Source organism: Ahaetulla prasina, chromosome 1 (genome assembly GCF_028640845.1).
Source record: "Ahaetulla prasina isolate Xishuangbanna chromosome 1, ASM2864084v1, whole genome shotgun sequence".
Classification (NCBI taxonomy): Eukaryota; Metazoa; Chordata; class Lepidosauria; order Squamata; family Colubridae; genus Ahaetulla; species Ahaetulla prasina.
This window is the reverse complement of record NC_080539.1, coordinates 267684735-267700415: the sequence shown is the minus strand read 5'-3', so window position 1 is coordinate 267700415 and position 15681 is coordinate 267684735. Positions and strand designations below refer to the sequence as shown.

Genomic DNA, 15681 nt, shown 5'->3' with positions numbered 1-15681 from the left:
CCATTTTTGCGAAAAATGGGCCCATTTTTTGCAAAAACGGGGCACGCAGAGGCTTAGGGAAGCCTGCAGAGGGGGGCTGTGGAGGGCAAAAACAATGTTTTTGTGAAAAACAGGCCTGTTTTTGGCCTCCCAAACCCCCCACATGTTGCATTTTTGCCTTCCCCGGCCCCCAGGAGCACTCTGCAGTCCTCCCAAACTCTGCGTGCCCGTTTTTTTGCGAAAAACAGGATGCACAGAGGGTTTGGGAGTCCTGCAGAGTGCTCCTGACAGCCGGGGAGGACAAAAATTTTTTTTTCTTGCCTCTTCAAAATCTTGGTGCATCTGATAAACCGTGCGTTTTCTAGTCCAAAAAATACCATAATAAAACACTCCCCATACAGTTTCATCTGGTTGAAACATTAAACAAGAATTAGATTATACAGTTATCAGCAGGAAGGTTTAGGAAAAAGTATAAGCCCATTTAAAATTAGGTACTATAGTAAATAAGCTTAGTGTTCCTGGTTTCAGCAGAAAGAAACTCATTGAAGCTTTGACTACACTACGGTAAATCCATATTTGCTTGAAATAGGGTAAAGAAAAAGCTTTGGTTCTTTTGTAGGATTGGTTGAGAAATATTTTCTAATAGTTAAATGGACATTTTTTATATACATGGTCTCAACCAGAGCACAATACCTTCCTTACAAAGGCAGTCCATGTATTTCTAAATATATGCAAGGATTTGTTTAAGATTCAAAAGAATTTGCCTGCTGCTAGTTTATAAATTAGCATGAACTGAATAATACCAATGTAACGGGAACCAATGCAATACATAAGTGAAGAATTCAGAGCTGATCTTAAAGAGTATTATTATGAATAGCAGACTGGCTAGAACCATTAATATTTGAAAATACAGAACAGACTACCCGTGTTTTCCTGAAAATAAGACTGGATCTTTCGGGCCCCAAAATAAGCATTTTCAGGGGATGTCTTCTTTTTCCCATGTACAGGAGGCCTACTTTGCTTGCTCGCAGTGAGAGGGGGTCATGGTGTGCTACTGCCACCGCCCTAACCCTGCACCAGCTTACCTCAGGGCTCCTGCAGCCAGGCCACCCATGTCCCAATGCCTTGCCTTGCCGAGGCGGCTCCAGCAAGACCCTGCATAGCCCACCGGCCCACTTCTTGTGCTTGCCCACAGCCACAATGGACCAGGAGGTAAAATAACACACCGGTGACATGACCATGAGGTGAGGTGAGGGGTGGAGCTGCTTTGCGCACCGGCTTACCTCAGGGCCCAAGCAGCCGGGCCATCCACACCCCTACACATGCCACACCTTCTGGCTGCGGCACCAACACCAGCACACCACTCTGCCTCCTGCTCTGTTGGGGCTGTGAGGAAGCAGAAGTGGACCTGCGGCCATATGGGCTCCTGGACATGACAGGAATTGGAGCATGGCTGGCCTGGCTGCAGAGGCCCTGAGGTAAGCCGGTGTGGATGCGTGAGGCAGCTCCATCCCACCTTGTCGCCAAAGCACTGCAAGCAACCAGGTAAAATGGGCGGCTGTGTGGCTGTGCAGGCTCTTAAGTAGGGCTTATTTTTGGGATAGACCTTATTGTCAGGGAAACAGGTTTTATATAGGCATGCACAGAATTTACGTATCACTATAATGGCTTGGGGTTAAGCACTTCTGCAAATCCCAATGCATTTACTGAAGAAACTTAATAAAACATTTCATATTTGATCCCTATTCCTATCTGAGTGTGGGAAGCTAAAATATTAAATGTAGTGATAGGGGTTCTTTTGTCTAAAAGCATGATTTAAGTCTTGGAATCAGTCTGTTTTTCCAGGAGGACATTATTTCAATGTTATTAAAAACAAAAACAAAAACTGTTTACCAGTAATTCATAGTTATTTAGTTATTCTAGGCATTTAGCAGATAAAGTCTGCTGAAATCAGCTCATAGCTGGACTCCAGCTGGGCAGGATCTATGGAAATTACTGAGGTACGATCTTGCCTGGTTATCAGGGAAGTTTCAGCTGGTTGGTCCTGCGGAAGCAGGCAAGCTCCTTGCTACTGTGAATTCTGCCACCTGTTTTTTATATTCATGTTGGATTCAAGCAAGTGAATGCTTTCTTGCAAGGGTGTGTGTATGGGATTTGCCCTGTCTTGAAGCAGCCCATCCTCTCCTCAAGAGGTAATCCTTGGATTTAGGAGAACTGGTTTAAGTTTCATCCAGCTGCAAACTTCCCTTTTTGTTGGGAAGGACCCCTTTTGAAGTTCAATTCATGCCAAGTTACATCACCCAAGATGGCGTAGTGTGTGTTTATGGATGACTTCTGGAGGATTCAGGATGGGGGTGGGGCTTCTATTTTTGTCCTCCATGCCTGATTATATAGTAAGTAGTCCTCACTTACTAACCACAATTGGGACTGGCAACTCCCTCACTAAATTTATTTATTTATTTATTTATTTATTATTTATTCATATTTTTATACCGCCCTTCTCCGAAGACTCAGGGCGGTGTACAACCAATAAAACAACAAAAAATCCTAAACAAATTAAAATACTATAACAAGTTTAAAAATCTGATTCGACCGCTGTATACTTAAAATATTAGCTAAAATTTTTCAAAATTTTAAATGACACCCATCCCATCAAATCCAGCATGAGAGGCATGTTATAGGTCCATCCATGAAGGAATGTCATCAGACAGGACCCAGGAAGAGACCTTTTTCTTACCCTGATGCCTATCCTTTGGATCATCTTTCCCCTAGAACTTAAAATAGCTCCAGCCCTTCTGGCCTCTAGGAAAGGTCCGAAGACACGATTGCATCATTAGGCTGGGGAGTCTGGTAGTAGCGGGCTAGAGGCATTTAAAGGATTACATTGTTGAATTGCACTCTCAAAGATGCTATTTTCCATGGACTTAATAATTTTTATTGTTTTAAAGGTTTTTAGTGTATGAATTTGGTTATTTTTTAATATGTGAGACTGGTGGCAAGACAAGAAAAGAAATTCTCCCTCTTACAAAATCAGTTCCAGAGGCTTTAGAGGTCAACGATGAATATGGGAGGATCAAAGCATGTAGGATTCCTGTGACATAAGAATACTGCTTCATAGAGTTCAATCATAGCTAATAGTGAATTAATCTACGTATCTTTCATTGGTTTATTTGGTTATAGTTCTCCTTTAAAGTAATTCAAGGTAATCACCACCATCAAATTTGTTATTAATTCATTAAATTAATGGCACATTTTAAGAGACATCCTAAAGAATTAATCTGATTAAAAAAATAGGTGATTTAACAATGAGAAAATATACAGTATTTATGGTTAATGGGGAGAAGTGATAGTGTTTTTTCAATGCTAAGAAGTGTCTACTAAACAAGCAACAGATCAGATCATACAACAATTTTTAAATAATGTAAACACATTTTAGCCTCTTTCCAGCTATCTTCTAGGTTTTTATTACAAATTGATCTTAAAAGCACACAGATAACAATTCCAACTATATTCTGCAGATGTTAAATGAAAAGAAAGACATGCTCACTGCACAAATATCTATAGCACAAGAAAAAAAGGTTATGCAATGTATTTTATTTAGCCATCAGTCCATCAATGCAAAAGGATTACAGAAAATTGAAAGTGCATTCATAAAAGCTAGTCCTTACCAAAAAGAAAAGAAAGAAAAATATATTATCCATTCAAAATATCTTACAGTTGAATGATGTAATAACTTATTTTTTTCCACCTACATATTCAAAGGAAACTCAGAATATGACCATTTGGCCCCCACTACACTTTCTCATGCCGTCAATTAGTAGAGATCACTGAGTCCTGCAGTCTTTCTTGCTTTCTGCATAAGTGCCCTCAGTTGGAATTGCTTGCGAGACAAGAGACGGACATGCTGAAAAGAAGTAAAACAGGATAAATCATACAAGACTGATAAAACAAACATGATATACATGTATTTGAGATTATCAATTATTCCATTATTGAAATAAATATTTATAACTACTAGTCCAGATTTTGATTTTGAAAAGGGCTGGTCAAAATAAAATGTACTGAAAAATTGTTTGATTTCCTTCCCCAATGGATTTTAAGTTTACTTCCTAATATTTTCAGGAGGCTTAGCTTTGCACAATGTATATTGAGGTTTTCACAAAAAGACACTTTATATTGTCAACTACATATTGATAAACCCATAAAATCAACAGGAAGCTGCTCTAGTTAACAGAAATGGGACAATTTTCTAAGGCACTATATGATGTAAATGTGGATCATTCCTATCCAGATAGTCCTTGATTTATGATTACAATTGACCCAAAATTTCTATTGCTATGTGAGATAGTTATTAAGTAAGTTTTGCCCCATTTTATGACCTTTCTTGCCACAGTTGTTAAATGAATTAATGCAGTTGTTAAGTTAGTACAAAGGTTGTTAAATGAATCCGGCTTTCCCATTGACTTTGCTTGTCAGAAGGTCACAAAAGGTGATCCCATTACACTGCAACTGTCATAAATATGAACCTGTTGCCAAACATCCAAATTTTGATCATGTGACCATGGGGATGCTGCAGCAGTCATAACTCAGTGCTTATGCAGCAATCAGTGCTGTTGTAATTTCAAACGGTCATTAAACAATGTTGATAAGTCAAGGACTACCTACAGTCATGGCCGAAATTGTTGGCACCCCAGAAATTTTTCCAGAAAATCAAATATTTCTCACAGAAAAGTATTGCAGTAACACGTTATTCCCTTTGTGTGTATTGGAACAAAACAAAAAAAGGCAGAAAAAAAAGCAAATTGGACATAATTTGGCACAAAACTCCAAAAAATGGACTGGACAAATTATTGGCACTCTTAACTTAATATTTGGTTGCACACCTTTTGGAAAAAATAACTGAAATCAGTTGCTTCCTATAACCATCAATAGTTTCTTACACCTCTCACCCGGAATTTTGGACCACTCTTCCTTTGCAAACTGTTCCAGGTCTCTCTTATTGGAAGGGCGCCTTTTCCCAACAGCAATTTTAAGATCTTTCCACAGGTGTTCAATGGGATTTAGATCTGGACTCACTGCTGGCCACTTCAGAACTCTCCAGCGCTTTGTCGCCATCCATTTCTGGGTGCTTTTTGACATATGTTTGGGATCATTGTCCTGCTGGAAGACCCAAGATCTCGGATGCAAACCCAGCTTTCTGACACTGGGCTCTACAGTGTGACCCAAAAGCCTTTGGTAATCCTCAGATTTCATGATGCCTTGCACACAGTCAAGGCACCCAGTGCCAGAGGCAGCAAAACAATCCCAAAATATCATTGAACCTCCACCATATTTCACTGCAGCTACTGTGTTCTTTTCTTTGTAGGCCTCATTCCATTTTCAGTAAACAGTAGAATGATGTGCTTACCAAAAAGCTCTATCTTGGTCTCATCTGTCCACAAGACGTTTTCCCAGAAGGATTTTGGCTTACTCAAGTACATTTTGGCAAACTGTAGTCTTGCTTTTTTATGTCTCTGTGTCAGCAGTGGAGTCCTCCTGGGTCTCCTGCCATAGCATTTTATTTCATTTACATGTTGACGAATAGTTCGCGCTGACACTGATGCTCCCTGAGCCTGCAGGACAGCTTGAATTTCTTTGGAACTTGTTTGGGGCTGCTTATCCACTATCCGGACTATCCTGCGTTGCAACCTTTCATCAATTTATCTCTTCCGCCCACGCCCAGGGAGATTAGCTACAGTGCCATGGGTTGCAAACTTCTTGATAATGTTGCGCACTGTGGACAAAGGCAAATCTAGATCTCTGGAGATGGACTTGTAACCTTGAGATTGTTGATATGTTTCCACAATTTTGGTTGTCAAGTCCTCAGACAGTTCTCTTCTCCTCTTTCTGTTGTCCATGCTTAGTGTGGCACACACAGACACACAATTCAAAGACTAAGTGAACGTCTCTCCTTTTTATCTGCTTTCAGGTGTGATTTTTATATTGCCCACACCTGTTCCTTGCCCCAGGTGAGTTTAAAGGAGCATCACATGCTTGAAACAATCTTATTTATCCACAATTTTGAAAGGGTGCCAATAATTTTGTACAGCCCATTTTTGGAGTTTTGTGTGACAATATGTCCAATTTGCTTTTTTTCCTCCCTTTTTTTGTTTTGTTCCAATACACACAAAGGGAATAAACATGTGTATAGCAAAGCATGTGTTAATACAATACTTTTCTTGATTTTCTGGAAAAATTTCTGGGGTGCCAACAATTTCGACCATGACTGTATATAATAAAAATTAATATAATAATATGTTTTCAAATACCAATTTGGAATGTATTAACTTAATGAAGCAGGGATTATAATTGGTTGTGTTATCAGAGAATGCTGGAAACTGTAGCCCGAATTCTATAAAACATTAAATCCATTATTGCCCAGTCTTTAATTGACTGTACTACCTCTTCTCATCAGAGATAATACACAAAGAACAGAAGATGCTTTTTTATAAAGCATGGTGTTGTTGTGTATGTGTGAACTGCAAAGCACTCTACTGATTTTGCTCTAGTGATTCCATTTTCTTCTCTCAATAGATCTCACTGTTGAAAAAGCTTTATTTTATGCAACAAAAGTAAGTGGGAGAGGCCAATAGCCAAGCCTCACTTGTGGGGGTGCCGCAGGGGTCGATTCTCTCGCCCCTTCTGTTTAACATCTACATGAAGCCGCTGGGTGAGATCATCAGTGGTTTCGGTGTGAAGTACCAGCTGTATGCGGATGACACCCAGCTGTACTTTTCTACACCGGACCACCCCAACGAAGCTTCAGTGCTGTCCCGGTGCCTGGAGGCCGTAGGGGTCTGGATGGGGAGAAATAGGCTCAAGCTCAATCCCTCCAAGACAGAGTGGCTGTGGATGCCGGCATCCCGGTACAGTCAGCTAAATCCGCGGCTGACCATCGGTGGCGAGTCATTGGCCCCGATGGAAAGGTCCGCAACTTAGGCGTCCTGGATGAACGGCTGTCTCTAGAAGATCATTTGACGGCCGTCTCCAGGAGAGCGTTCTACCAGGTTCGCCTGGTACGCCAGTTGCGCCCCTTTCTGGACCGGGATGCCCTATGCACGGTCACTCACGCACTCGTGACGTCTCGCCTGGATTACTGCAATGCTCTCTACATGGGGCTCCCCTTGAAGGGCATCCGGAGGCTGCAGTTAGTCCAGAATGCGGCTGCGCGGGTGATAGATGGAGCCCCCCGTGGCTCCCGTATAACACCCATCCTGCGCAGGCTGCACTGGCTACCTGTGGCTTTCCGGGTGCGCTTCAAGGTGTTGGTGACCACCTTTAAAGCGCTCCATGGCATCGGGCCGGGTTACTTACGGGACCGCCTACTGCTATCGAATATCTCTCACCGACCCGTGCGCTCTCACAGAGAGGGTCTCCTCAGGGTGCCGTCAGCTCGGCAATGTCGTCTGGCGACGCCCAGGGGAAGGGCCTTCTCTGTGGGGGCCCCCACCCTCTGGAATGAACTACCCCCCGGTCTTCGGCAGCTGGACCTCCGGACCTTCCGCTGGCTTAAAACATATTTATTTAATTGTGCAGGGCTGAGCTAAATTTTAAATTACTGGCTTTTAAATTGGCTTTTATTCTATATTTTTAATTTTAAATTAACAGGCTTTTAGAATAAGTTTTTTAATTGTTTTTATATTCTTTATATTGTATTTATGTGTTTTTAAATGCCTGTACACCGCCCTGAGTCCTTCGGGAGATAGGGCGGTATATAAATTTGATCAATAAATAAATAAATAAAGCCAAGCCAAGCCAGATTCATAAGATACCTCTCTGGAACTTCAGTGTATACAGATAGATATTAAGTATTCCATTGAAAAGTAGCGAGATAATAGTCTGAATATCCAGGAGCAGAGAATTGATTACTGGCAGAATACTGGTGGCAAAAATCAATTGCAAAGTAAATTAGTTGAAAAAACCAAAGATAAATATGGGAGAGAGAAAGTAAACAAAGAGATGAAATACAGAGCAAGTTGAATCACAGCATATGCTTGTACTGTATCTTTGTAGTTACCATGTGGGCGGTGGGTCCACAATTGCAGTCTACATACTATATTAGATCAGGAAAAGAAAACTCTGCATTTGTGTATCACATTTACTAAATAGCATTGAAGTTCAGAATTAAGGTGGATAAGTGGAATGGCCAGTATATTCATGTATATTTGGATATTTCATTAAAACTACCTTGAGAAAGATGTCAAGGTCTATAACTCCACGTCGCAGTGCTTCCCCCAGATAAAAGATGGTATCTTCAATAGCATTTTCCTCCGCATACAAGTTTAGTATCTGTTTGTAAAGTGGTGCGGTAGGAACAATAACTTCATCTATGTCATTGTTTTCTGACTGACTTTCCATTTTTTCCAAGGCAGAACTTAATTCTTCATCTTTCTTTTTCAGGAGATCAATGTTTTTGTCAACTTCAGCCTAGACGGACAGACAGTAAAATGACTTTATATCAATTTAAAATTAACATTCTAAATTTCACCTTTTACTTTCATCTACTGAGTATTGTACTTTTTTTGGGTTGTTGTTCCTTTGAGTGAGTCTTCACCCAGACAAGTCCCTGTTCTTGGCAACATTTTGGGAACTGGTTTGCCAAAGGCTCTTTCCCAAGGCTGAGACACAGTAGCAAGTCCAAAGTCATCCAAGTTTCTAGCCTGGTATCTTTAATCATTGGCTGTCAACACAATTACTAATATAAAATAGCCCAAGGGAATTAAGAAGAGACTTAACAGATTTGAATTAAATCCTGTATTTCTACATTAACTATTTTCCTCTGTGATTCAGTAGTGATATCAGCCACATGCACATTGCCACTATTCTTAAAAAGCACTTATGTTTTTTGCCTTGCTGCTGATAATCTTAACTATATATTATTTCATCTACCTTGAATCATTTATCATTAATTTACCTAGATTACTTTAGTTTCAAGTATAATATATAAATAAGAAAATGAATAATCGATTAACTTTCTCAATGCCCTCATAATTTTATATGCTCATTTATAAACTTATTAATCTAATTGAGAAAATTAAGTTATTAATAAATCTAGTTGATAAAGTTAATAAAGTTAATAAATACAATACATTCAGTTGGTATTGGGTACAAAAAAAATGATTATGTATTTATATAGCTATCACCACAACTCTGTATTGTTTATTAACTAAGTTTCTTAAATAGATATATTTTTATCAGAGTGATTAAATATATATATTTCTAAAAACTAAATTTATAAACTATAGCCAGCTCTAAGAGTACTAAATAATATTACAAACGTATAAAATGGGAGAATGTTAAGCTATAAAAATTGAATGTTTGAATATTTTTAATCCCGTTATTTTCACTGTTGCATCAGCTTCCGTTTTACAATGTCAGTCTCTCTCTGTCTGCACAGTCACTCTCTCACAATCTTTCCTTCTCGACTGTAAGCTTTTCGTTTCTCCGTTGGAGCAGAAGTTTCTGAATTTCGAAATACAGTTCCTTTATTTGCAGTTCCTTATTTATCTCAAGGAGTGAAACTCTGCTCCTTTCGCTTTTTAACTGTTTACTGTTCTCTTCTGCTCACTCTACTGCTCCCGATGTCAGAATTCATTATGCTTCCTATACTTGTCTTCTCTCCTCGTTTCCCTTTTCTTTGGCACAGCTGGAAACCGCACCTTTCCTCGCTGCCTCTGAGACTTCCTCCTTCTATTGTTTGTCCCTCCAGGACAAAACTTTGCCCCCATCACTACAAATCTGGCACAGAGAACAGAGCTCTGCCTTATGAACCACCAAGTACGACATCACCACCCAATCATGAACTCTTTTATTCATCTTTTCCTTTAACTCACTAGATATTATTCTAGATCTGAAATACATTTGAGTATTTGACTACATTTTTTCTACTTTTTCCCAATGTTACAGCAGTCATTCTGAAATGCAACAGTCTGGCCTATCACATATTTATATAAAAGCATATTATAATAAAAATAATTTTCAATGCCCTTCTTAATAATTCCTGAAGTAAATTTAATTTCTGTAACTGCTTGTCATGACTTCACATCCATTTTGTGCTCAATCCATTGTGTAGGAATAGTGCATTTTCCCCACTGGACCTGCCCATTTTGATGGTGTCATTGTTTCATTATAGATATGTGAACTCCCCAAATAATTAACAACTGCTCCTTCAGATTCAGAGTAAATCACATGAATGTTATAAAGCAAAAATTATTTAAGCTTGTCTTCTTATAACAGCACATACTCAGGTGCTTCCTTCCAAGATTTTCCAGATTTTAAAATATATTTGTATGTATATATCATTTTTGAGATTTATTAATCAGATTACCAGCCATACAACTCAAACAATTTGGGGTGTCTTAACTATAAATAAAATTCTAATCTCCATCGGAAAGTTAAAAAAATGAACAGAAAGCCCCTTTTCAAAGGTTTGCAGTCACATGAATTTCCAAGGGGATGCTGTTCCAGAGGACAGGTGCTGCAGTGCAGAACGCCTGCCTCCTGGGTTCTGCTAGGTCAGGGGTCTGCAAGCTTGGCTCTTTTAAGACTTGTGGACTTCAACTCCCAAAGCTGTCTGAGGAATTCTGGGAGTTGAAGTCCACAAGTCTTAAAAGAGCCAAGTTTGCAGACCCCTGTGCTAGGTGATACTGCTTACTGGATGGGAGCAGGAGTGAGTTAGCTCTATCAGATTTTACTTGGTTGGCATAGACTAAAGGAAACAGATAACTAGGCTCTTTGCCATGAAGGACTTTAGAGATGACCACCTGCACTTTGAGGCACATCCGAAAGCCAAGTGGTAACCAGTTCACAGAACATGGGTGTTACTAAGCATGGTTCAACCTGTCTATCACTGCTGATGAGTTAAAGAACTGCAACAGTATTCCAGATGCAACCACAACATATAGATTTATATGTTGCTATGTGAAAGGAAAAGCATATAAGCATAAAAGAGAGAGAGAATTTCTTTCACAGGAAATCTTTACTTCCCGGATAGTGTGTTTTATTTCTATCCAGATGCCTTAGTTCAGTGATGGCGAACCTTTTCGGCACTGAGGGCCCAAACTGGAATGGGTGTGTGCGCATGAGCATACTGGAGCACCAGAAACCCTAAGACCAGATGGCCAGTGCACACATGCATACCAGGCAGCTGGTCTTCGGGTTTCCGGCATGCACAAAGACCATCTGACTGACGCACATGCATGCACCGGAAACCAGAAGACCAGCTGGCGACAGCACACATACCCACAGAGGGCTCTGCGTACCACCTCTAGCATGCGTGCCATAGGTTCACCATCACGGCCTTAGATCATTTTAGTAAATGATCCTTCCTTTTCACTGAGCTTGTCAATAACCACAGATGTAATTGTAGTTACTACATCTCTAAAATCTAAAGTTAGGAATAAAAAGAAATGTACACACTCCATACTCACATATGTTGCTGTTGGTTTTTTTGCAATTTGCCTTTCCCACCATTATGAAGATAGGTTTGACCACAGGTCATGTGCTCTAAGCAGTAGAAATAGATGGAGAGGTGGGTGGGGAGAAAGATACAAGTACTAAAGCACAACCAAAATTATTCAGGGAAGAGTCTTTCTTCCTGCTTACCACCTCTTGGTCTAGACGAGTTACCATCTCTTCAAGCTTCTGATGGCCCTTTTTCAGATCCTCTTCCGTGCGCTTCAGGGCATTGAGCTCTGCCTGGGCGCGATCCATTTCTTCCTTCATTCGCCATCTCAATTTATCACTGACTGCTGATATAAGGGAAGCTCGAATAGTGTCTTCACTAATTGTGCCGTCTCTGCTGGGACCTACAGAATAAAAATCACAGTCACAGAAGTGCTGCTGTCCATGTCTTCAGACGGACCCTTAGGCATGACCGCTGAATATTTTAAAGAAAAAAAACACACACCAAAGGAATACCACCTCGTGCTAACTTGGAAAAGTCATACTTTAGAAGGTATATCTGTGAACTTTCAATGCATTCAAGAATACAGATAGTCCTCGACTTACAAGTTTGTTTAGTGACTGTTCAGTTACAACGGCACTGAAAAAAGTGACTTATGACCCTTTTTCACAGTTACCACCTTTCCAGCATTCCCAGGATCATGTGATCCAAATTCAGATGCCTGGCAACTGACTAATACTTGTGACCATTGCTGTGTCCCAGAGCCATGTGATCACCTTTTGCAACTTTCTGACAAGCAAATTCAATGGGGGAGCCAGATTCACTTAACAACCAGGTTATTAACTTATCAGCTAGAGTGATTCACTTAACAACTGTGGCAAGAAATGTTGCAATATGGGGCAAAACTCACTTAACAAATCTCTCACTTTTTAACAACACAAATTTTGGGCTCAATTGTGGTCGTAAGTCAAGGACCACCTGTAAATGGATCCCTGGCCAATTTAATATGGGTTTACTTATCTCATCATAGTTTATATGAGTATAAAAACCTCAACCAGTTCTCTAGTTTTCATCTAGTGCAAAAAAGATTCATTATGCTCCCATATATTTATTAATTTAAAATAAATTTTTAATAAATAAAATAGCAGGCCTTTTTTAGGAATTCAAACTTCATAAGCCATCTAGTGCACTTGAATTACTCCGATGTAGGTGGATACACCATAAGTACAAATTTCTATTAGGAAAAGTTAAGATGTGCCTACCTCAGACTATTACTGATCATTATTGCTTGATGTTACTTATTTTTTAAAAAAGAATGGTAAAAGAGCTATATACTGAAAACAAAGAAACCCTACTTTATTTTTATACAAATGTTCTTTTCTTTCCATCCTAATCGTAAAAAGCTACAGGGCAAATATTATGATCATTTGACATGTGATGCCAGGTATTTGTCATGCACAAATGATTTTTCTTATTTTAATTCTTCTCCTCAAATATTCGGGCTAAAAATTCACACACATTTCAATCTAAAGGTTTTCCATCATCTCCTGTCTGATAACATTGACTAAGGAGTTTTCTTAGATATAAATTTTGTAACAAATGCCCCATTCTTAATTGGTATCATTTACAAAAGATTTTTTTCAGTTAAGTGTTTTTTTAAAAAAGTTGTTAAGTTACATGTATTACAACAGTATCCAAAATAGTGAGAATTAGGAACAGCCCTTTATGATAAAAATTGTGTTTTACCTTAATACACCAACTCAAAGTGCCACAGGTTTCACATGTAGTCTGAGTTTGCAGCATCCATAAATGTTCTTAATATTAACATTCTTCTTCTAAATCACAGCCTTTTTTCAAAATCATGAGTCCTTTTTGTTTCTTTTAAGATTTCCATTGCTGAAGCAGCATCCAGATTATGAAAGGGATTCTGATATGTCCATTCCAGTAATACCAGTCATTAATACATATCAATACAATACCAATATTTTTGAAGTGTCCACACAATAACAAAAAAATTACTGAAAATGTCTATTCTTCCCACAATTTCCATTCTTTCTTGTCAACTTCATTTATTCTGGTTTGATCTTCAGATGAAATTGACTTTCAGGGTCACAGATTCTGATCCAAATTTCTTCATTTTGAACTTCATATGATGCTGAACAATATACTATAATTCATTTAAAAATTTTCTTTCTTCTGGCTTTCACTTTTCTAAATTCAGGTTTTAATGATGTGCAACAAAAATGAATATAAAATCCTCAGGTTCAGAATCTAACGAAAGGTGGCTGAACAGTACAGTTTCTATATTCTTTTCAATGCATTTAAAGTTCATTTATGAATTTCAGCATATATCAAAGTATTCTTATTCTTTTTCATACTTTCATTTTGAGTCTTAGGAACAAGTTTAATCAAGGTTCTGAATGTCTATCATGCTGATCACTGTTCCCTAAAATCTCTCTTCTCTTGAAAATAAGCAAGCCTGCCATATATAAAGAACTCTGAAAATTGGTATCAAACTAAGAAATCTTTCTGCATAACAAATGTTACATAAATTAAACATTTTTAGAACTCTAGTAGACATTTTCCACTAATAAATACAATTTTTCTCAAATGCCAATATTATGCGGTGTATTAAAAATACAATTTACAGACTATATTGGATAGAGTGATCAGTTTGCCAAGAAACATACTAAAAATCTCATAAAATTAATATCATAATGAAAAACCACAATTTTCCACATTACTTGATATTAACAGTTTTATTGTAATACTTTAAAGGACATGCATATTTTGAAGAATGAAATGAAGTGGAGAAACTGAGGCTGATAATGCTGCTAGATGCATTCTGTTTGTATGGGCAAATAAAAGAGCTCCAAACTGGTTTTAACTATTTCTTTAAGCTCCCAAGCAAAAAGACTAACAAATGGCAAACATAGAAAACAAATAAAGAAAAAGAACAATAAAGGGCAATTATGTATGTTTTTCAACAAGTCACTTTTACACACATGAAAGTGCTGTTGGAGTTTCAGTGTTAATGTGCTTAGGTGACAAAAAAATAAAATTCAATTAGAATAGAAAAGGAAAGGAAAGAAAGATGTAATATAGAATTTCTCTTAAGTTTAAAAGGGCACCATGATTTACAATAACAGAGTGAATGCAAAATTGTATGCAACAGTCTTATTTCAAATTCACCTACCTTTTGCCTTAGAGAATCTGGGCTCATTTTTCCTAATTAACAAAGTCCATTTTTGTTGAAAGGCATACTCTTTTGTGAGCTGCAGTTCACAATTCAGATGCAGAGTGGCTAGACTAATGTAGGATTTAAACTGGGGTACGGTGTGGGAAAAAGGAGGAGAAGGATGCAGGTTTCACAGAAGTGAAATTCTGTACAATTTCAGTATCATGTTAAATTTCAGTACCATGTTAAAAACCCAGTGTGCTTCTTAAGACCTGATGTATCCCATCTCAACAACAACGTGTTTGATGTGGCTGTTAAATTTACACTTTTCCAAAACAGGCCCTCTGAGGTCTCCTAAGGAGTGTCTATTCTGCCAAACCTTGACAACATAAACTTGCATGTCAGAATTTTCTCTCTCAGATTTTCCTCTTGCCCATCCTTGGCAGTGCAAAGGACAGTGAAGAAACAATTCTTATCAAAGAACGTCAGTATTTTAGCTAAGATAATTACCACCTAAAACTACAGGATACTATCCAATCTCTATACTGACAAGACAAACACAAATTGGATTTCTTAGTCACAATTGCATATTTATGAAGACCTTGCATACAACTCGAGTTGAAGGCCAGAAAAAATAACAATTGTGTATATAACTTTGTGTGTGTGTGTAATTTATGTGTCTAAAAAAAGTGTTGAAAATGCAAAGAACCAAGGAAAATTATAAATTCCAAACAAGAAAAATATATTTACTCCTTTAAGAATATGAGTCTTAGCACTTTCTCCTTCCTTCTTCCATAATTAGCCACACACTGAGAAGATACTGTGGCATGCAGCCATTTATTACAAGGAATACTTGAAACATTTAACCTTTACCATACGGAATCTGATTTCAGAAGTGACCTTAAGGTACTGTGACCTTACGGTATATAGGCTACCAATTAAGCCCAAAAGACAAGCAGCCCCCAGGACTGAACTTGGCTGCTGAATAAACTGACATTTAATAGAACATAAATATGTATCACTCATAAGACAATATTTTTCTCTTAAAATATTAACACTGCTCAATTATTTTCTTAATTTG

The 15681-nt window shown here is 38.3% G+C and overlaps 1 protein-coding gene across 1 annotated transcript in view; it reads right to left on the bottom strand.

Annotated features, from left to right (window-relative positions):
- Positions 1-3553: 3553 nt before the first annotated feature.
- Positions 3554-15681, bottom strand: part of TSG101 (tumor susceptibility 101) — a 39143-nt gene continuing 27015 nt past the window's right edge. Inside the window, exons 8-10 of the mRNA XM_058158405.1 lie at positions 11623-11825; positions 8206-8445; positions 3554-3883 (exon numbers count right to left, since the gene is read on the bottom strand). Of these exons, the coding sequence (XP_058014388.1) occupies positions 3794-3883; positions 8206-8445; positions 11623-11825 (533 nt within the window). The 3' untranslated portion in view covers positions 3554-3793. The remainder of the gene's footprint in view (positions 3884-8205; positions 8446-11622; positions 11826-15681) is intronic.